Source organism: Diceros bicornis, chromosome 10 (assembly GCF_020826845.1).
Source record: "Diceros bicornis minor isolate mBicDic1 chromosome 10, mDicBic1.mat.cur, whole genome shotgun sequence".
Lineage (NCBI taxonomy): Eukaryota > Metazoa > Chordata > Mammalia > Perissodactyla > Rhinocerotidae > Diceros > Diceros bicornis.
This window is the reverse complement of record NC_080749.1, coordinates 46,874,633-46,898,295: the sequence shown is the minus strand read 5'-3', so window position 1 is coordinate 46,898,295 and position 23,663 is coordinate 46,874,633. Positions and strand designations below refer to the sequence as shown.

Genomic DNA, 23,663 nt, shown 5'->3' with positions numbered 1-23,663 from the left:
ATTCTTCTTTTTCAGTCTCTACCTTCTGAAATTGATTTAACCTCTCCCAAAGCTACTAGGACTTTGGTGATGGTTTGTGGGTCACCAGGGAGAGGTTAGTAAGCATATCATGTAGCAAATAATTTAAATTAGCATTTGAGGCCTCCTGTTGGGTCCTTTCAGCGATCTTGCCACTTTGCAGTGTCCCTGCAATCCTGGCCTCTGTCCACTGGCTGGCTCCTCTTTCTGTCTCTCGTGTCTTACCCTTTTCTTCTTGCACTGCCTTTACTCTTATCAGCTCCTACAGAATAGATCTGGAATCTGACTAGTCTAAGCCACCACCATCTCACACCTAAATTTTTGCAATAGCTTTGTAACTGCTCCCCTGGGCTATTCTGAACACAACCATCAGAACATAATCCTTTTAAAATGTAAAGTAGATCGCATCACTCCTCAGAACTCTTCAGTGATTTTCTATCTCACTCAATAAAACCCCAAGTCTTCACCAGACCTTTAAGCTCTATAGTCACTCTGATTTCATGCTTACCGTTTTAACCCTAGAGGACTGGTTTCTGTTTTTCCTTAAACACATGGAGCACACTCCTACCTCAGAGCCTTTACACATGACAACTCTGCCTGGAATGCTCTTTCCCCAGATGTCCCATTCCATTCAAGTCTGTAGTCTAATGTCATTTTTTCAGTTAGGACATTTCCTAACCTCCTTCCTTATCTTGTTTTTCATGTGGCATTTATCATTATCTGATAGACTATATATTTTACTTGTTTGTTTATCCTCTTCTCTCTAGATCACTAGTTTGAAAACCGAAGTGTGCATCAGAATCAGGAAGAGTGCTGGTCAAAGCACGTATTGCTCTGCTTCACTCTCAGAGTTTCTGATTCAATAATCTGGGCTGAAACTTGACAATTTACCTTCCTAACAAGTTCTCAGCAATACTGATGCTGCTGGTCCATGAATCACACTTTGAGAACCAATGCACTAGAACTACTCTGCCCAATACAGTGGCCACTCACCACATGTGGCTACTTGAATTGAGTTGAAATGAAATGAAAAGAAAATTCTGTTAGTTAGTCGGCTAGCTCAAGGTATTTCAATGGCTCAATAGCCGCGTGTGATGTGTGGCCACTGTACAGGACAACAGAGATATAGAAAATTTCCGTCATTGCAGAAAGCTCTGCTGGACAGCACTGCTCTAGAGTGTAAACTACATAAAGATGGATTTCTATTCTGTTCTTTTCCCTAGAGCTTTATCCTCGTATTTCTATATCTCATCCACTTGGAGCTTATTTTAGTGTAAGAAATAAGGTGGATACATAACTTGTATTTTTCATCACATCGCTAGTCAGTTTTTCCAGTATCAGTTATTGAAAATTCAGTTCTCTCCCCAGAAATTTGAAATATCATTATCATATGCAGTATTAAATTCCCATCTGTATTTCTGTTCTGTCTGTTACAGAACTTTCTGGTCTGTTGCATTTATCTGTCTGGGAATAGGAATATTTTCAAGACAAAATTGGCTTCTGGAATTATTGAATAAAGAATTAAACCTGGAATTACAGAAGATGAGAATAAAGTCATAACGAAGTTCTATGATTTTTAATTGCCTTTCAAAGAGGCGTTTTTATTAGAAAACATTTAGGCAGTGTTGAGTTCAAAGGTCATGATATAGCTCTAGTCAGCATGCAACCTTTTGCCATGAAATCTGGTATAGTGTACAAAGATTACAGATGACCAAGTCGACTGAGGGAATAAGACATTATTATAATATTCTTGGTCCATTATCCACTCCATTTATTAAATTAGAAAATTAATATAACAGATAGAAATACAATAATTGATTAAGGCATATCAGAAGGGTTAAATAAGTGTACATTCAGAGTGCTAAATTGTTCTTACCTTTTAAAAATGGAAAATAACGGGGCTGGCCCGGTGGTGCAAGCGGTCAAGTGTGCGTACTCTGATGTGGTGGCCCGGGGTTTGCCAGTTCAGATCCCAGGTGGGCACTGATGCACCGCTTGTCAGGCCGTGCTGTGGCGGTGTCCCATATAAAGTGGAGGAAGATGGGTATGGATGTTAGCCCAGAGCCAGTCTTCCTCAGCAAAAAAAAAAAAAAAAAAAAAAGAGGAGGATTGGCAGATGTTAGCTCAGGGCTGATCTTCCTCACAAAAAAATAAATAAATAAAAAAATAAAAATGGAAAATACCTTTTTATTTAAATGTTTGTATGTTTGTACATAAGAGGATGAAAAATGGTGGCACAAAAATTGGGATTAACAAAAAGAAAACAAAACTTTACACTAATAATTATTTTTGTCTTATTAGCTTTTGTGTATTTCTGGCAGAGATTCTAAAGAACTGTATATTTAGGAAGTAAAAGATGTTTGAAGTATAAGCTTTAGTGTTTTTACATTTATTACTTGGCACATTTATATATAGAGAAAAAGAGAAATACAATCTGAACATATCACCATTTATTCATAGACAACAGTGGACAGCTCTCCATTCAGTTGGCAGTGAAAGTTCTCTCCTCTTCCAGCTTAACTGTATTTATAATTATATTGTATTTATGTAGACATTACCTAATCCTTCTTAACTTTATTTACTATCAGAAAAAGAAGGTAACACTTCCAAGTCTAGAATTGGTATGTAGCATCAAATTGCTCTTAGGGCATACTATGTTATTAAAAACATAAACTTCAATAATACCATTAAGCTAGTCTCCCTCTGGGTGGAGTTTAATATGTACTATCCAAAGCCAAAATTTGGGCAATTATACACAAATTTATGTATGAGCATACCAGATAGCTCAAGAGAAGCACATAAAACTCCTAAATTTTATTGTGCAAGCATCTAATAAAGACGTAGGGAACACATTTTGAGGACTGAAACATATTTCAGAAAACTTCTTTTTTACTAAGGGACTTAGAGTATTTTATTTATTTATTTTTCTTGGTATATGTATAATGGGGTGCTCTTCTATGTGGGGGAAGAGAAGAGATGTGAGGGTACCATTATGAAACATACCTCTTGAGATTGGTATGTTTAGGCAATCTTGTGGCCTAAGATGGGCAACAGCCACAGAAGGTGAGGATGAGGTAGGGGGCTGAACACAGGGAATGGTTTGAGACTATATATAAAGTGTTGTTTGACCCCAAGACCACGCAGTGTCAGACAACTAACCCTTCCCCAGCAGGAGACTGCCTCTCTGGAAAAAATGAACCAGAGAGGCTACAGACCTGGGAACTCCACTTAGGAGAGTGAGGGTGAGATGCATGTGAAAAGATGTACTAAATTAAAAATAGCATACTGATTGGTGAGATTCCTAGCCTCATTTCCCTGTCAAGTTCCTGAAAGCCAGTAGCCAGGTGCGTATCTCTAGTCAAAAAAATCAGAGAATTGCTTTTTATTGACATTTGTATTTCCCAATGGAAAAAAATAGCTGGCCACCTGATTACTCTATAATGAAGCCCATCAACCTATACCTCAGTCCATGAAAATATGACTTCTACACAGTGTTTTAGCGCCTCAGTCTTAAATATGAACCAACAGCTTAAGATCACCAAACACTTGAGGAAAGCACATAATACAAAAGATTTCTTAGTGTGCTTTCCTTCAGGGCTGACAATTAAGCAAGACTCAGAGACCATATTGTTCTGTTGTTGGTGTGAATGAAAACGTGAGTCTGTGTCAACAATTAGAGTCTATGGAGAGAGAAGCAGAAAGTTGGGAAGTGTCTCTGAATCTCAAGTTGGGCATGCAATTTCCTATAGAAATAGGCTCTGTCTTACCCTTAGTACTTAACACTTAATTACTATTTGAAATTATCTCATACATTTATTTGGTTACTTTTTTATTGTCTAACACAAGAGCCCATAAATTATTTCTGTCAAGGGCCTGGGAGTAAATATGTTAGGCTTTGTGGGCCATAGAGTCTCAGTCACAGCTACTCAAATCTGACATTGTAACACAAAAGCAGTTCCAGATATTATGTAAACAAATGAGCATGGTTGTGTTCCAATAAAACTTTATTTACAAAACCAGGCTATAGGCTCCTCTTGACCTGCAGGTGGTAGTTTGCCAACACTTGGTCTAGTCCGTCTAGTTGAGTAGTATATCTACGAGGGCAAGTATGCCATAACACTTGTCCTGTGTCTTCAGTGCCTAGAAAATATTAACTATTGTTTGAATGAATTAAGAAATCTGTACTATACTCTTCTTTAGGATTTTGTGGGCTTCCTCATGTAAATACTCACTATGCTTTCTAAAGCCCAAAGGGCGATGGTGGTTCTTAATGCTTTTATTCTTACGAGAACTTTGGAATATAACCAATTCATAAGCTAAAGACTGCTAGTATTCAAAATAATGTTATGAAGCAGCATCTGCTAAACTAAGTCGCTGCTCAGGAAAGGACTTCTTCTCCTAAAAATTATAATATGAAGACAATTTGACAGATAAAATATAGGTAATTATTAAATCAACACTAGGATCCAAGCTCTCATGAGTACTACTCAGAACTTTTTAATTATTGTAATTTTGTCTGAAAAATATATTGTAGTTAGATTTTTAAGCTGCTTTCACAAATACTATTTTATGGCCTTGTATCTACTGAAGACAAGAGATCCCTAAGAAAAATACTTGAAACAATAACTTTAACAGTTAATGAAATTGTTTTATGGACCTTTATGATCAGCATTACTTTTGTTTTACAGTAAACCTATGATGGACTTGTTGATATTCCTCTGTGCACAGTATCACTTAAATCCATCAAGTTACACAATTGATTTGCTGTCAGCTGAAAAGGACCCCATTAAATTTAAACCGAACACACCAATAGGAATGTTGGAGGTGGAGAAAGTAATTTTAAAGCCAAAAATTTTGGATAAGAAAAAACCTACACTTTTAATACCAGAGGTAAGAATTTCACTGTAGATTTTAATGTCTTGTGGCTAAAATACTAAGTTAATTTTTCAGTCATTATCTGCAGCTCATTATAAATGAAGTAAAAATTGGCTTTCCTGGTTAAATTTGATGTGAACATGGCTATCATGTTTTCCTAGGCCACTTTGTTTAGAATTCATCTGGTTATTGATCTTTGGATTAACTAGAATTTGGGGAATACTTAAGATTTTGGATGCTCTAAAGTGATCTATATATGACCATATCAGAATCTGACAGTTATGAGTGATTTGTATTTTAAGCCACTCTTTTAAAAAGTAGTTTATATTTAAAGGAAGGTTTTAGAATCTTTTAATGAAAATTCCCTTATTTATTAAGATAATTTTTTGGCTTCTCTGTACTTGGTAAGTGGTGGTTATAATTTATTAACTTCTAAATTATTGTTAATTTGAGCTACACAATGACTCAGTTTTCTTTAATATATGAATTTTAAGCAAAAAATTTTAATCACAATGATTCTAATATCATCACTTCTTTATAAAATTGTTCTGTTTCTATAAGCAATAGGGGTAGAACTTTATGAGTTTCAAGAATACTCTTTCATTAGGAACATCAACCTTTTTTTTAACTTCAGAAAATATATCAAGTTATATATACTAAATATTATCTGTATATTAATAATCTATGTATTAATAGTCTATTTACATATGATGAGTACATATATTCTCACATTTTATTCATATTATGAAGCTTTTTATTAAAAAGTTAATTTTTTTATAATATTAAAACATTTGTTTTCTATAAAATGTGAATATTAAATATTAATTCGGATATTGGGCTATTTTCTATGTAGATACATACGCTGTGTATCTAAATGGACATCATATTATTTATGCTTTAGCATGGGATTATACATGGTATTTTAGTTTAACAAATACACGTTAAGCTTTGAGGATCTGCAAACTGTAGATTTTACTTAGCTTGGTCACATGTTTCTAAGTTATGTTTATGTACAGGATTTAATTCAATTACACTAAAATGATGTTTAAAATCTTCTCAATAATTTTGAATTAGTATTGTTAGATATCTAAATAAGGAATATTTTAATATTCTTTAATGATATATGAAAATTAGCCAAAGTAGTAATAATAGTGACAACAATAGGTAGTCACAATAGTTAATGTTTATTTATTGATAACGTACTATGTGCCTGACACTGTGCTGTGCTCTTTATATGGATTATCTTATTTCCAGTATAGAGAAGCATAAAAATTTTATATTTTAACCAAGATACCCCTTTTTTCATTGAAACTACTCACAAACCAATAGAAAGATAAATATTCTTCAACTCAAGGGTAGACTAAAACATGTATAATTCTGTATTATTATGTATGTTTGCTAATTTTAAAGTAAATTTTAGGAAACAAAACAAAAATATCAATAGTACTAGATGAGGCTTTTGTGTTCCCTGTTGAAATTAAACCTACTTAATACTTTACTGTACAAGGGTAGTGAATTTAACCTAAATTATATAATAAGCAAAAAGTTTCCAAGAATCTGCTTTGGATTTAGGAAATAACATTGATCCAAAAGAGAATTTTACACCAAAACAGAAAAATACTGTTTATTGTGTGAATATATAATTGTAGATTATCTCATTATTCTAGACATCACTGTAGAAAGTTTGTTTCAGTAAATGAATTAGGGCATAACTATGGCTTTAATCTGTGTTTCAGAAAACTGTGAGAGTAGTGATCAATTTTAAGAAAACACAGAAGACGATAGTGCGAGTTAGCCCACATGCACCACTTCAAGATCTTGCCCCCATTATATGCAGCAAATGCGAGTTTGATCCGTTACATACACTGTTGTTGAAGGATTATCAATCTCAGGAGCCCCTCGATATGACAAAATCTCTTAATGACCTGGGACTAAGAGAATTATATGCCATGGATGTCAGCAGAGGTAAGACTTTTTGTTTTATTAATTGACAAGATGTGCATATATGTATATGTATGTGTATTGTGTTTATGTATAGGTTTTCTCAAGTTCATAATGGCAAGTTAATGGATCCTATACCTAAAAGTCAATACATGCCATTGGAAATAAGAAGAGAAAACTAAATGTAATAAAATTTAACTTGATTTTTGTTATTTAAATTGGAATAAAAACTTGTCTTTCTTAGCTATCATCCACATTTTACACTTTTCCATCTACCCATGAATATTTTTTGGTGGAATTTAACTTAATTCTTTGTGGCTTTAAGATTTAAACAGAAAATAAAAATTTACATGTAAATTCTTTGTTCTTGTTAAATGTGAATTACCGTAGACTCACTATGGTTGTTTTCTGAGTCTTAATTATCATTCAGATTTGGAAGTTTCTTGACAATTTTTTTTCTGAGTTCAGCACCCAAAATCAACTGGAGTATAAAATGAGTCAGTCAAATTCCCAAATTTTCTAAATAGAAATAGCTTGCAGTATTAACCTACAGAAATAATGTATTAAAATTTGGAGATCTTAGATAATATTGATTTCTATGATGTCTAATAGATAAATGCAAGCTTATTTATTCAACACGAATTTGTTTTATTAGGAGAAATAAAAGTTTAGTGAAGGATGATTACTTACATCCTCTGTGCATAGACAGCTTCAAACTTTATCCTAAAGTTGTGGCTTTATATAATCCATAGATGACTATTTAAACTCAATGATGTTTTATACTTGAACAAACATCATCTTTACAGTCAATTTACCCTCTTTTACCCCCTCCTTCTGTAGCCACTTCTGTTACTGCCTTCAATAAATCATCTTTACAAGGTAAGGCATATGAATCAGTAGAAACAAGTTATAACATGAAATCTCTATTTCTGTTGGGTAAATTGAAAATAAGCTTCTAATTTTACCTGTTTTCTTAACATTACTAAGGTGTACATTCTGTAAGAGATTTTAACCTAGAGGGCTCTTTGGTTTTTATTTCCTGAAAAATAATTTATATGGCCCCTCCTTGACCTCTCAATTTAATACCATAATTATGTTTCAGTAATTGTTTAAAAATTAACATCATTCTAAGAATCTGTGAAACATATTCTTAACTCTCAGACAAGAAAAAATGATTTTGCTAGGATCTTTATTGGATACAAGTGCTGACAGTTTGGTGGTATCATGGAAGGATCTCAGATTCTTTCCATTGAACAATTATTCAGAATAATCAAAGTATATCAAGGTATATCAAGAATAATCATAGGAAATTTTTGCAGCCATTAAATTGTGAATATTTTGTAATAAGATGGAAAATGCTAATGCTAAAATTAGCTATTAAAGCCTTTAAGTGTGTTTAATACAGTGTGTAAAAAAAAACTTTTACATGAAATGTCTGAAAGGAAATATATAAAAAATTTTAATAGTGGTTACATTTGGGTAGAGGGCTATGAGTGACCTTTTTGGTTCTTCTTTTCTTTATATTACAGAATTTTACAGTGGGAATATATTGCTTTCATAGAGGAAAACTTTTTAAAAAATTAGCCAATAATATTAAAGTCTAGAGTCTTTTCCTACCATTTAAAAAGGATAGGCTCAGACAACTGATTACTGTAATAATTACCACCCTATTAAAAAAAGTTTAATAAACTGTACATGTTATGTGTTATTGGAATCTTCTTTCTTCACCACTTCCAATTTTCCCATAGCACAATGAGCCTCTCTGTTACAAGATTTAAGCCCATATAAGTAATAGTGTGTTTATTTATTATTGGTGGCTATCATGAGGACTAGTCTGATCAAAGGAGTTGGAAATTCTTATGGTCATAAAGTTTATACTGGCTAATAATCAGAAGACAGGCAGTTTAATTCTGAGACTATATTAGCTGTCAAGCTCATTTGGCAAGCTGATAGGGCAAATAGCTTTATCCGTCTAGATCTCACCTTCACTTCTGTAGTAAAGAGATTGGAAAAAGTGGTCTCTGTGGCTCTTTCCAGTAACAGCATTCTGTTACTTGTACTGGCTTTTGCTCCTAACTTTGCCACTCTCTACATATATAACCCAAAGCAAATTCCATAATCTTGTTGATCTCATTTTGAAGGTGATGAATGCATTGATTTCTAATATCCCTTCTCGCCAAAAATGTAAGTGTAGTTTATTCAGAATATTAAATGTTATGAACATAACCTTAAGAGATTGGAATAGGAAAATTAAGAAAGCTCCTTTTACTGTGTCAGAATCTACAAAGTCAATCCAATTGCTGTAAATGCCCCTGCCTCCTAATTTTGTCTGATATTATCAGAAGGCTTAGAACTTTGCATGCAATTACTTATAACATCTATTCTGGAAACAGGAAACTACAGTAGTTGAGTTGCTTTCTAAGTAAACTCAAGCCCTTGTTTGTCTTCGTGTTTAACTCCCACTTGCAGTGATCCCTGACATCGAGTTTTAAGTGAAGACTTAGGGTGAACTAGTGTGTAAGATGACTGGGTGCCTGGAAATTGCTTTACCAAAAATAACTATATGAAATACTCTGGTTACATTTATTGCACTGCACCACCATGTGAATTTTCCATCTACTATTCCAGCTAAACTTAATTGTATATCTGTATTCAATTAGTGGAGGATTCTGTTTTAACATGGAACAGTAGCATTTCTACAAAAAAAAAAAAAAAATGGAGAAAAGAAAAAGTCAAAGGTATTATAAATCATTTTTAAATGGATACTAGTTTCAGTTCTACCATTTAATGCCTCTATATTGGTGCAAGTTATTCAAACTCTCTGGTCACCTAGGTCCTCAGATATGTAATGGGGTGATACCACCTGCTTCCATTTATTTACATCCCCCAACTGAGAAAAAGGGCTCAAAATGATAACTTACGATACCTGCCTCACAGAATTGTTCTAATAAATAAATTAGGCATGTAAAAAAATCTTTAACCATAAGGTGCTGTCCATATGTTCATTATTATTAGTTAGCATTGTCAATAAACTCATTGTACAGAAAGCATACTGCTTACTCAAGATTTGAAGCCTCAGATTTATGAAGTTTTATTTTGTGAAATATAGTTCTCCTTTATTATGTTATTGAGGCATATTGCATTAATAATATTTATTGGTGTTAACTATCTTTGCTGTCGTGGAATAACCCCTACTTTGTCATAATTTAGTTTTTTAAACATTTCTTTTAACTAAAAAGACTACACATTTACCCATAAGTGAGGGATAGTTGTTTAAGATTTAAATTTATTTAAGACTATACATTTACCCCTAAGTTCTACTCTACCTCTATCCCACAAATTTTGATATACTGTGCTTTGTTTCCAATGTCACTGAAATTATATTGTGATTAACTTAAAACCCACATGTTTCTTTGTAGAGATGTTTTTTAAATTTACAGATCCCCACTCCTTGTCTCTCTAACTTTGTTTTTTTAATTTGCTATTTATTTGTTGAAGAAACCAGGTCATTTGTCTTATAGATTTTCCCACATTCACAATGTTGTTGGTTGCATCCTGTGGTGCCACTTAGTGTGTTTCTCTATCTTCTCTATTTCCTGTAAATTGATTGTTAAATCTAGAGACTTGATCACACTTCAGTGAGATATTTTTGGTAAGAATACTTCATAGGTGGCATTGTGTACTTCCATTAGCAGACATGTAATGACAAGTTATGTTTTTTGATGTTAGCCATCAATAATCATCACCTATATCTTAGTTAATTAAGAGTTGAAAAATGGTCATAATCTATTGCAAACATTCCTTTAATTATTTGTTGAGATATTTCTAAAAAAGCAAATTTCCCCACGTCAGCTCTTTGTCTACCTAGGTAGAATTCATTCAGGAAAGGCAAGATAAAAGTGTGATTCTTTCCCTTCATCAGTTTTTTAAAACAATGAAGTGGTTCCCTACCAGTACACAAAAGTGAACAGTGAGGATGAGTTATTATTTTGGTATCACTATGAATGCATGGAATTAAACATATGTGATATATTTCAATTTATTGAGCTATTCTTATGACGCCCAAATTGTCCTGACTTTTGCCACTGGAAACCATATCAGATTGGTTCCTGAGTCCTTTTAAAATGGCCCCAGTAGACTTTGCCTTTTCTATGATATGACTAGATATTCCAGGCTCATCTTGTACATTCCTTGATATTGACAAAGAATCAACCATTATTGAGCAATCATGGTTCCTTTTAGTGGGAAATGGTGTTTAGAGACAATCTGGGCCAGCATAGCTCAGCACTACTGGATTTATCATTATTTATAGGCCCTTTCAGTTGACATTAGGGGAGACTTTTTGGAAAATGAAGTATTACATATGCAGCCTTGAGCTGGACATTTGCCATTCTGATTAAAGTGTGATTTCTTAATTTCAACATTATTGAAATTTGAGGCCAGATAATTCTTTTTTGTTGGGGGGCTGTCTTGTGCATTGTAGTATGTTTAGCAAAATCACTGGCCTCTACCCAGTGGATGCCAGCAACGTACTCTCCCCATACTGCGTCCAGTTGTGACCACCAAAATTGTCCCAGACATTTCAAATGTCCTCTGAGGGGTGAGGAGGTAAAAATCACATCCAGCTGAGAACCACTGGATTAAAGAAATAACATTTATAAAACATTTAACAAAGTACTAAGTAATTATAATAACTCATGTTTTGGAGAATAAAATATTTCATGATAGTTTGGCTCTGAGACAAAATTATAATTCAAAATAAACAATGGGACAAACTATATGACAGCAACTTTGAATTGTTTAATTTGAAGTGTCTTTTTACTTCTGAAATGTTGGTAATTGTGTATAGAACACAGACTCTGAGTCACAAAGAAATGAGTTTATGTCCTAGCTCTGTCATTTCCTGATTGTTGGCCTCAAGTATGTATTTTAGTTTCCTATTCTGTGAAATAGAAACAATAATACTAAATTTACTTGTTGCTTCAAGAATTAAATAAGATATAAGGTGCCTCACAGAGTGCATGGTTCATAGTAGACCATAATTAGTAGCTTTTATCATTAGAAAAGTTTTTCAAGGGAAAGTAAGTGAGGGAAACCTTGAAGGTGAACACAGAATTCTGTATACAAAATTAAGGTGCTTTTCTTCTATTTTAGAGTCCTGCCAAATATCACAAAACCTAGACATTATGAAGGAGAAAGAAAATAAAGGATTTTTCAGCTTTTTTCAACGCAGTAAGAAAAAGCGGGAGCAAGTAAGTATTTGCTTATCAGATTTTTCTAATCTTTTTTAAATTGCATGTGCTTTTTATCCTGAAATTACATATAGATTTTGCCTTTTTATTCTTTATTAGACTGCAAGTGCCCCTGCAACTCCCCTAGTAAGTAAGCATCGCCCAACTTTTATGAGGTCCAATACCGTTTCCAAACCTTATATTTCAAACACCCTGCCATCGGATGCACCAAAGAAGAGGCGGGCTCCATTGCCTCCCATGTCGGGGTCTCAGAGTGTCCCCCAGGACCTTGCTCACATGCAGGAGAGGCCAGCTTCTTGCGTAGTGAAATCCATGAGTGTGGATGAAACAGATAAGGTGCGTAACTTGGTTTTGTTTTGTGTTTTTAGGATGGGGCTGGGAACCATCTATTTTTCCTAACTTGTCTTTTTGCACATAGACTACTAATAAGGTTAGTAACAATTACTAATATTACAATAAGATGAATAACTAGTTACTAATAAGATTGGTACTGAGAAGAGATTCTCTATATATGTATAGTTCTGCAATGTAGTAAAGAATAAACATGTCAATTTTAAGTAGCTTTCATATTCAAGCAAATAAATCATCCATAAACCATAAAGTCCTGCTTTATTAAGGCCCAACCAGAGGCTCTTGCTTGATGCATATATTAGGAATGAAAATACTTATTTTTGAACAATTTTTTTTTTTTTTTAGCAGCGACAGTCTTTGTGTTGTGTTCATGTGTTTTTAAGTAGATATATCTTCCTGACCAGACTCTGAGATTCTCGGGGCGGGGGCGGGTGGGAAATCCTGGTGTCTGCGTCTGCTTGGTACATAGATACTCTACAGTAAAAAAAAAAAAAAAAAAGTTTTTTTTTATATAGAATATATTGCAGTTTCTCTTAGATGCTCTTATGTTTAAAACACTGTCTAGGTGAACATTTTTCCCAAACTTTCTTATTATTGCTCCCCTTTAATCCCATATTTTCCTGGAGTATGCTGTTTTGTGGAAATCCATTTTGCAGACTACTCTTCATGCCTATAAAATCTGTACATTCCTTGCTTTATTCATGTGGACTATAAATGAAGTTTTAAGTAAATGCAATTGAGCATGAGACCGTGTATTTTGTTGCTTGTAATCAGACAAATGATTTAGGTAACTTTAAGAGCAAATTTTATTTAGAGATATTTGAGACACTGAGAAGTTTTCTTACATCTCATTGAAAGATTTTGTTTCCCCCTTCTCCGTTGGAAACTTAGTAAATTCAATGCTCGAGTAAATCAACTCTTCCCAACCAACTAATAAACATTTCTGTGCTTCCTAAACTATCATATGCATCTTTAGAAAGTAAATAGTAACTCGAGTAGATAGAAATGAATCCCAAAAATGCTGAAACTCACTAGTTACTTGGAAAATTGTCTATTAAGCTGCCTTCTTATTTCTGTTAAGATTCTCTTGTCTAATGGTTGTGGTATAAAATCTCACCAAATCATGAGTATAGTTATTTTTTCAAATGATAGAATCATTTACTGACAAAGTTTTCCAGGGTGACTGCTTGGTAGCTGGGTGAAATGTCACAATCTTAAAATGTGTGGGATTGTGTTAGTCAGGCAAGGGGAACTCTGTTCAAAGATGCGAGAATGTGAAGAGTATGGCATTGCCTGGGCCTGAGCAAGAAACAGAGATTGAAACTGAGGTAGATAAGCAAAGACCAAGTCAGGGTCTGTAACTCCTTTACATTTCATCATAGTAAGTCCTTTAAAAGGTAGCACTTTCAGAATTGTTTTATGTTTTTAATTACCGTAAAACTATACTCTAAAAGCGTAAGTTATTCTACTCTTGAGAAGTTACCAAAGTCTGTCTTTTTCCTTATTCAGAAATAAATCTTAGCCCCTGCTTACAAATTTTTTGTCCTCATCCAATCTATTCCAGTAAACTTCCTTTGTGCTTGGATCCCAAAGACGTCTACGTTGTCTTTCTAATAATCCGCTTCTTAAAATTCTGGACCGCGCTACCCGTGACCTCACCGAAAGCTATTTCTTTTGATTCTCACCCACTGCTCTATGACCAGTTGATGCCCCCATGTTAAGTAATCTTTTTTTTAATATGTTGCCTTTGGCAAACTAGACATCTTTCTACAATTTTCTAATTATTTTTTTCTTTTGATCTGGACATCTGGATAGATCTTTGATGTATTGTTCAGTAGGACCCAGAATTATTTGTTTTTCCCTAGAGAAGCTGAGGAACTACTTTTTATTTATTCATTACAAAAATTCTTTAACAATTAAGCTGTGGTTCTGTTTGTGAGAAAGCGAGTGTGTGTGTGTGTGTGTGTGTGTGCGCGCGCGCGCGCGCGCGCACACACATGGGCATGGTCATGTGAACTCAAGCCTTCCTTGGCATCTCAGCACTTATTTCCTTAACTTCTTGGCCATACTTGATTTGGTGAATCACCCCTTGGTCTTGATTTTTCTCTGTTTCTTGGCCTTGATTTGCTTTTTATATCTCAGCTCTCTTCTATTTTTTTCCTTGCTACCACTTCCTTTACTCATTTTCTAAATTTGGACGTACCTGAACCCATGGTCTTAGCCTATATTTACTATACTGTTTCAGAAAAAATATCTTTTCTTCATCGAGTTCTCAACTGTAGTGGTTTTAATAGTGTCTCCCCAAAAGATATATCCAAGTCTTAACCCCCCATACCTGTGAATGTGACCTTATTTAGAAATAGTTTTTGCAGATGTAATCAAGTAAAGGATCTTGAGATGAGATCATCCTGGATTTAGGTTGGGCCCAAATCCAGTGACTGGTGTCCTGATCAGAAGAGGAGACACAGGCACAGAGACACAAAGGAGAAGGCCATGTGACAGTGGGGACAGAGCTTGGAGTTAGGCTGCCACAAGCCAAGGAATGCCAGGAGTCACCACAAGCTGGAAGAGGCAAGGAAGGATTCTCCCATACTGCTTTCAGAGGAATATGGCCCTGACAACACCTTGACTTGAGTCTTCTGGCTTCCAGAACAGTGAAAGAATAAATTTCTGTTGTTTTAAGCCATCCAGTCATGGTAACTTGTTATGGCAGCCCTAGGAAACTAATACATCAACTTTGTAATTCCAATCCCAATATTTTCCAGTTACAGTTTGAATTCACCATTGTTTAGTGACTCATCACTACCTGGAAATCAGCATATTTAAAATCAAACTCATCTTTTTTCTCCCAGATTGAAAAGCTCAAGATCATCTTTGATGTTTTTTTCTTTTTCTTTTCACATCTAATTAGTGATCAATCCTTCATTCATTCTCCCTTCATAATGTCTCCTGGTCCCTTTCTTCCATTCTGTCTGCTGAAGTCATGCCTTAGAGAAATCCGGGGAAAAGAGTAAGGAGAAGACCAGTACTTAACTCATCTCCCCACTTGTTGTCTTCAGAATACAAAGAATGTGGCAAGCCGCCATATTTATATTTTGTAGTTATCACTTTCCAGTTCAGAACCTTTACATTTAAGGTCCTCTACAAACTGAGCACCATTTTTGGGGGGGAGAGAGGGTTCTACTTTCCTTCCTTCCCTCCTTCCTCAGCTTTATTGAGGTATAATTAACAAACAAAATTGTAAGATATTTAAAGTGTACATTGAGATGATTAGAAATACATATACATTGTGAAAGAATTCCCACCATCTAGTTAACTAACACATCCATCAGCTCATGTATTTATCTTTTTTTTTGTAGAGAACATTTAAGTTCTACCATCTTAGCAAATTTCAATTATACAATGCAGCGTTACCAACTGTAATCACCATGTTTTATATTAGATACTCAGACCTTATTCATCTTACAGCTGAAAATTTGTCCCTTTTTACCAACCTCTCCCTATTTTCCCCACCCCTTAGCCACTGCCAACCTTTTCTACTCTCTGTTTCTGTGAGTATGACTTTTTTACATTCCACGTATAAGTGATAACATGCAGTATTTTTGTCCTTCTCAGTCTGGTTTATTTCATTTAGTGTGACACCCTCAAGGTCCACCCATGTTGTCGCAAATGGCAGGATTTCCTTCTTTCTCATGGCTGAATAATATTCCATTGTATATGTATATGTACCACATCTTCTTTATCCATTCTTCCATACATGGACACTTAGGTTGTTTGCATATCTTGGCTATTGTGAACAATGATGCAATAAACAAGGGAGTGCAGGTATCTCTTCAATATCTAGTTTTCATTTCCTTTGGATACATACCCACAAATGGGATTGCTGGATCATATGGTAGTTCTATTTTTAATTATTTGAGGAACCCCTATACTGTTTTCTATAGGTGCTGTACCAATTTACATTCCCACCAACAGTACACAGGGTTTTCTTTTCTCCACATCCTTGCCAGCACTTGTCTCTTATCTTCTTGATAGCCATTCTAACAGGTGTGAGGTGATATCTCATTGTGGTTTTGATTTGCACTTTCCTGATGATTAGTATTGTTGAACACCTTTTCATGTACCTCTTGGCAATTTGTATATCTTCTCTGGAAAAATGTATATTCAGTTCCTCTGCCCATTTTTTAATTGCCTTGGTTATTTTTTTGCTATTGAATTGTATGAGTTCTTTATATATTTTGCATATTAATCCCTTATCAGATATATGATTTGCAAATATTTTCTCCCTTTCCATAGGTTGTCTTTTCATTTTGTTGATGGTTTCCTTTGCTGTGCAGAAGCACAATTTTATTTTTAAACTTTAATTCCTCATCATTTTCAGTATGCTTATAACTCTGACACAAGATTTTTTTTTTTTTCTTGAGGAAGATCAGCCCTGAGCTAACATTCATACCAATCCTCCTCTTTTTGCTGAGGAAGACTGGTCCTGGGCTAACATCTGTGCCTATCTTCCTCCACTTTATATGGGACGCCACCACAGCATGGCCTGACAAGCGGTGCGTCGGTGCGCACTGGGGATCCAAACCCAGGCCGCCAGCAGCGGAGCACACGCTCTTAACCGCTACGCCACGGGGCCGGCCCCTTGACCCAAGATTTGACTTCTTGCTCATCAAGATCCTGTTTCCTATCCTTTCAGAGTAGGGTCACCCCCCAGTTCCATCAGCTTCATTTCTACTCACCCATTCAAATTAAAACTGTTCTTTTACGTTCTTCACAGAGGATTAACTAAAGATTCCAGCCCAGAGTGATCTTACTTTCTCTGAATTTGTCTCTCATGTGCCTTTTTATTCTGTTTGTTTTAATTTATGCATATGTGTAGGTAGTATATTCATATGATATATATTTCTAAAGATAAAAAGGAGAATACAGTGAAATCCTCCCTACCCTGCCCCTAGCCAAATTCTTCTGCCTAGAGGCAACCACTACCAACAGTTTCTTGTGTATCCTTCCAGACATAATCTATGCATGTTAAAGCCAATATTCATGCTACATATTATTTTTTTTATCAAGTGGTCATATGCTACATGCACTATGTTATACATCACATTTCGGTACTGAATGATGTATTTTGGATATCCTTATCAGTACGTAAAGGGCTTGCCCTTTTTAAAGGCTGCATAATATTCCATTGATGGATATAATATGATATGGGATAAGTTACCTAATCCTTTGAAGATAAACATTAGTGTTAGATTATTGTTTAAAGCTTATAACATTGTTAATTTTTCCCCTTTTCCTCTCTGCAACAGAGAGTAGGAATTGTGTTCCCCAGCAAAATTCTGTAACATAGTAGGTATTCAAGAGAATCAATAAGTAAACTTTAATCACAACTTTCACATAGCCAGGAATAGTATATATAATGAGATTGTCTTCACACAGAATATCACATAATATAGTATTTCATATGTGTATCTGGTAAATTTTCAGAAATACTTGGATAACTTAAAAATTGCTTACATTTACTTTTATAGTAACTGGCCCAGGTAATTCTTGGCAATATTTTTCCTAAGCTTTTACAGAAAATCCAGAATTTTAGCAAGATTGTAATGAAAGCTTAAGGACCAACAACTAAAATGTAGCGTGCATTACATAATGCATATAAATAAAATTGACCCTTGAATTGAAATTGTTTATATAACTAGATGCAAATATTCAGGAAATTCAGCAAAGCATATAAGTTTATGGGTGAATTTTACTTATTTTACTGCTTGCTTGTTTTAAATTTAAAATTAAAGATAGTCATCATCACTGTAGACATTTTATCTCTATTTTAACAACTTAGTTTTGAATTTGAAATTTTAAAAAGGTGCTATTTTTAATGATTAAAAGTAATAGCAGGCTTGGGAAAAAATAACTGGGGAAAAAAAATAAACAAAATCATTTCCAAGTCCATAAGCATTTTGAATACATTCTTATCCTGTAATTTTTATTGTTTAGGAGGCAAAATGAACCACAAGGGTGCGCTGTTTAACAGAACTACAGCATTCTGATTTTTCTAATTTTTTCCCCAGCGCATGCTTTAATAAAGCAGAAAGGAAATATTGGAAATAGTTACATTATATTGGAAATAGCAAACGCTTATCTCCTGCAGGTGAAGTGCCAGAAAATAGAGCTCAAGAGATAAATAACAGTAATGCATGACAAAGTGATTTATAATTAGCCTAGTTTTATTCATTTTGAGCTTTTATTTCATTTTAGTGTTCTAACTAGTCATTGACATTATGTTTGCCTTAGGCAGGCTTACGCATAAGTCAGTCTATCTGTAGCTTGGAAAAAATTTTGTCAACCACATCTATTTTATACTTTTTGGCTGTCTATATTTAACAATGTACCTCATTCCTCTAAGGCATTTCTCAATACTGGCAAATTAAGGTATTTGGATAGTGATTTTGGAGCTTAAATTGAAAATATTCACATAAAAGGCTGTTGATTTTCTGAGCTAATTTTGGCAACCGATTGTGCAGTTTCCAAAGAGGATTCAGTGACGATCCAAGTTAGTAAAATAATTTATCCTAACCTTTTTGGGGACATTTCTGCATCTAAAATTATTTTATCCACCTGAAGAATTTATTTTAGAGAATGCATAGTTTACTGTCATTGCTACAGTGTCCTTTTCATGTCCCTGAATTGCTCGGTACTCTCTTTCACATGATTTCAAGCCCTGTGTCATTTTCCTTTTAAGGGTGAATATACTGTCTTCTATGGAAATGTTCATTTGAAAGAAAACTATCCAATTAGAAATTTTCTGGCGGTTTTTCTTGGTACTTTTTGAGCATTTTGTGAATATGATTCTGCCGAAAGATTTGAAATGCCATTTGTGCAACAACATATGTAATAGCTGGCTCATGCTGTTATTTACATGAACCATATCGCATGTATTACTGTATAAAATGTGTATAGTTATTTACAAAAGATTATATAGTTATTTACATAAGATTGTCATTATTTCATACATGACACAAGTCAGAAATGCAATGACATTGACTTAAATTGAAAATGACTTAGAATTCTGGGATTGAAACTAAATTCAGAAATCCAGTGTCTGCACCATAACTGCCAACCAAGTGTCTTGAAAAGCACGTTGAATAAAATCAGTGTCCAAAGGATGTCTTAGCATTATTGACAAATTAGCCTTTTAAGCTAATTTTTAAGCATCTGAAGAAGAGGAAGAAGAATTGGAAAGAAGTTGTGGGTAATCTTGACCCATAGACTTCACGGAACCTTTTGAGAATTCTTCATGTTTGCACATTTGGTGTGGCTTTGCTGCTTCAAGTTATGTGTGTATACAACAGCGAGCAGCTTTTCCTGGGCTATTAGCGTGGTACCGCATTTTCTTTAGGATATTGGCTTTGGGCTGGAAACACAGTAAGGAATTATCTTGATTGGGTTTTTCATTTGGTCTCATTTTGCATTCTGCTGCAGACAAACACTCAAATATTGAGAAACTGAAATACTTTGCCATCCAGTATTATGCAAGTGAAATTTAATACTTAGAATGTTAGTTTTTTGACAACTGATTCGATTGTTTTTAAAAAATGTTTGACATTATTCATCTTTTACCCAATTTTATCTTTTAATATTTATCATGGTTTACAAGCAGATAAGATGATAGATTGTCATATGTTTATGAAAATGTGCAAGTATATATTTGGTATTAGTTTCACTTAATGAGTTTTAATCCTAGTTTTATGCAGAGTGATTAAGGTTGTTGTAATAGAGTAGGTATTTGTAATCTTTAAGATACCTCTTTTTAGTTTTTTTCTCCAAGGTATCACATAACAATTGATTTTCCTCTCCACTCTTCACTTATGTTTATTGCATAGAAAGTGGACCACAAACATAATTCTACAATTGCCTAGGAACAGTGGTTGCCATGGCATTTTCAGTTTGATATACAGGATACAGCTGTCTTTACTTCCAAAAATATGACTTGTTTCATTCAGTAGAGAAATGCAGCAGCACAGTACAATATTTAAGCTACTTCCTTTTTAAGGCTTTCCCAGATATAAGATATACTTTGTCATTGTAGTTTTCATCAGATTTTCAAAGGATCATAATCACAATAGCAAAAGTAACAACTAATGCTTATATAGGTTTTACTAATGTTCCAAAGTTCTAAGCACATTACTCATTTAATGCTCACAAAAATCCTCTGAGCCATTACTTTTTAGGTTTCTCCCAGCTTTACCTCTGACATAAATGTAAAGAACTGTGCTCATTATAAAGTTGTTAAACTTTAAAGAACAATACTATTCAAAGAACAATAGGTCATTTATGGAATTAGTATGGATTTCTCTTCCTTATCTACTAGTATACAAAAATTGTACCTCTCTGAAGTGCATGCTCAGTTAATAAAATATCAATGAAAATAGTCAGTGTTGGGAGTCTTCTTTACAAGGTCTCATAGTATGAAGTTTACTTAGCCTTTTTACCACTGTGACATTTGGGACCTCATGGGGGAGACATGCCTTTCTCTGGTAACTAGCATGTATTAATAGAGGCCAGGGCAGAGAGAAGCAGGCCTCTTTCCTGGAGCCATAGTGATAAAACTATGGGGTCACTTGGATGACGCCTGCCATACAGCCTTGCCTCCCTCTCTGGGAAGAACTGCGTTGGTCCCAGTTTGTTCCCTTGATTGCTTCTTTACTCTGGTTGAGGCCTTACACTCAGTTAACCTGTAGATGTTCAGTATTCTCCTACCTGCCTCTAAGCACCTCTTGTCCCTGATCACTATGGCCACAGAGAACCATGGTTACTACCATCCTCTGTCTTTTTAACTTGATCCTGAGCTCTTTTCTTCTGGTTCACCTTGTCTTTTTTCATCCAAGATGTACTACTGAGTTAGGCCCTCATCTTTGAGCATTTAAAAAATGTTATAAGTAAGGGATGACCACTAATAAGACTTACGTACTGTCTCAAAGTATTGTAGGTTGATGAAATGAAAGCATAGATTGGCTCAGGAGGAGAAATATAAAAACCTCCCAACGGTATAGCACAGGTTGTAAAATTTTCTTTGTTTTTTCCTGATCTGCACGGAGAAGGGTTGGAAAGGAAGTATATTGTGGCAGAAGAAGCCTTAGCCTGGCTTGAGAGACAGTCTTGTATCTACTAATAGGTCTATTATATTCTTCTTTGTACCTTTTATACCTACTAATAGGTCTATTTTTCTCATTCTCTTATTCATCTTCTACCTTGAAGAACAAACCATTGAACTTCTTTATGGGTTGGGTTTTGCAACTAAATTTCCAAAACTCTCTTCCAACTCTAGTATTATAAAGTTATTTTATTCTTTTGTTGTTTTGTAAAATTGACCTTTAACAGATGAACCTGCTTTGTTACATGGACCTTCGGTTTGATGAGTGTTAACCAGATAGTGAGGCCTAGTCCTGGTCTTATTCCTCTGAGGATTTTTGAACCCTCAAGTACAACAACAAAATACGACCTTGACTAACTGACATCTTTATCCCTGAACTCCTGACTGTGACATAAAAGTCAACGCAAGTGCTGTGGGCATCACTAAAACGAGGTAGAAAATATAAAATTTGAGGAAGATATGCTCAGGTTAATGAGTTTGTTAGCCAGATAATACAGATGTTATCGTTGACTAATGATGAGTTTAAAACTAGATGATTTTGAGAGAAATCTAGTGGCAAAGCTCAGCCACTCAGAATCCTTTGAAAGGATTTAATTTGTTACTAATTCAAAAAGGCACCAGTTACAAGTGGTGGTGATGGTGAGACACCTGTAAGTGAATCCAGCTCTAGTCTCAGTGCTTCCTCTTGGAGAATTTATTTCAGGAGATTGATAGGCACACCTTAAAACTGGCAGAACGGATGACTGCTTACAGAGTGTGGATTGAAGAGCTCCAGGCTCGAGTACTACTGCCCTGTTTCTCCTTTCCCTAAATACAGTTGTCTGGCACCTGAAATGTCACCCCTATTTCTCACACTTCTTCACTGATAGGATTTTTTAAAATTTAAGTTGGCCTATACAGGCTAAGACTTTCAGTGCTATCAATAAAGGATCTTAAAACAGGATTATGTGGAGAATAAAAAAAAGAGAATACATAAGTCCTAGATTTTTAGGAGTTAGGAGGAAGTGCCACCCAAGAGGGAAAGGGGTCTAGAACAAGGAGATTCAGGGCAGCAAAATAAATGTGCCTTGGCCCACTGAAAGATAGCATTTCATTTTTATTTTCATTTTTTTAATTAATTTATTTTTTTGCTGAGGAAGATTGTCCCTGAGCTAAGATCTGTGCCAGTCTTCCTCTATTTTTTGTATATGGGACACCGCCACAGCATGGCATAATGAGCGGTGTATAGGTCTGCACCCGGGATTGGAAACTGTGGACCTTAGGCCACCAAAGCGGAGTTCGAAAACTTAACTACTACGCCACTGGCTAGCCTCCAGCATTTCATTTTTAAAAATGTCATAAACAAAGAAACTGGCATGTATACTTTCATCCACTAGGAGCCAAAATAGACATGTATGTGTATACAGGTATAAAGAATATGTATCTGGGGACCATCCCGGTGGCGTAGTGATTAAGTTTACATACTCCACTTTGGCATCTGGGGTTCTTGGGTTCAGATCCCAGGCGTGGACCTGCACACCACTCATCAAGCCATGCTGTGGCAGCGTCCCACATACAAAATAGAGAAATATTGGCACAGATGTTAGCTCAGTGACAATCGTCCTCAAGCAAAAAGAGGAAGATGGGCAACTGTTAGCTCAGGGCCAATCTTCCTCACCAAAAAAAAAGCACATGTCAAAGGTTGGAGGACACCAAAACTTCTATGAGATGACCTACATTTGTTGGGATTAACAGTGATTTTTCTTTTTTTTCTCATCAGTGTATGCATTGTTTGCATCTTACATGAGATTGTGCTCATTTTATGATCAAATTGATGATAAAACTGATTTTATTATGATTAAAAAAAAACTTGCCTTCACAGCTTTGCCTATTTTTCAAATTCAACACAATACCTCATACTTCTATATTACATTTATTATATTATAATTATATTCTGAAGTTTAAGAAAATTGATTTGTTGTCTAAGTTGTAAAATTATTTTAGAAAGAATTCTTCTATCAAGAGTTAAAAGAGTTCAAGCTTAACCTTCAGTTATATGAAAGTTCAGTCACTGGGCTGTAATTCATAGTAAA

The 23,663-nt window shown here is 34.8% G+C and overlaps 1 protein-coding gene across 8 annotated transcripts in view; it reads left to right on the top strand.

Annotated features, from left to right (window-relative positions):
- The window catches only part of COBLL1 (cordon-bleu WH2 repeat protein like 1), a 155,603-nt gene that overhangs the window by 102,291 nt on the left and 29,649 nt on the right, over positions 1-23,663 (top strand). For 6 of the 8 annotated variants that reach the window (XM_058549129.1, XM_058549128.1, XM_058549133.1 and 3 more), the window contains 5 exons: positions 4,707-4,908; positions 6,630-6,858; positions 7,675-7,713; positions 11,989-12,086; positions 12,186-12,422. In XM_058549129.1, the coding sequence (XP_058405112.1) occupies positions 4,707-4,908; positions 6,630-6,858; positions 7,675-7,713; positions 11,989-12,086; positions 12,186-12,422 (805 nt within the window). The remainder of the gene's footprint in view (positions 1-4,706; positions 4,909-6,629; positions 6,859-7,674; positions 7,714-11,988; positions 12,087-12,185; positions 12,423-23,663) is intronic. The other 2 variants (XM_058549135.1, XM_058549131.1) reach the window with 1 other exon arrangement.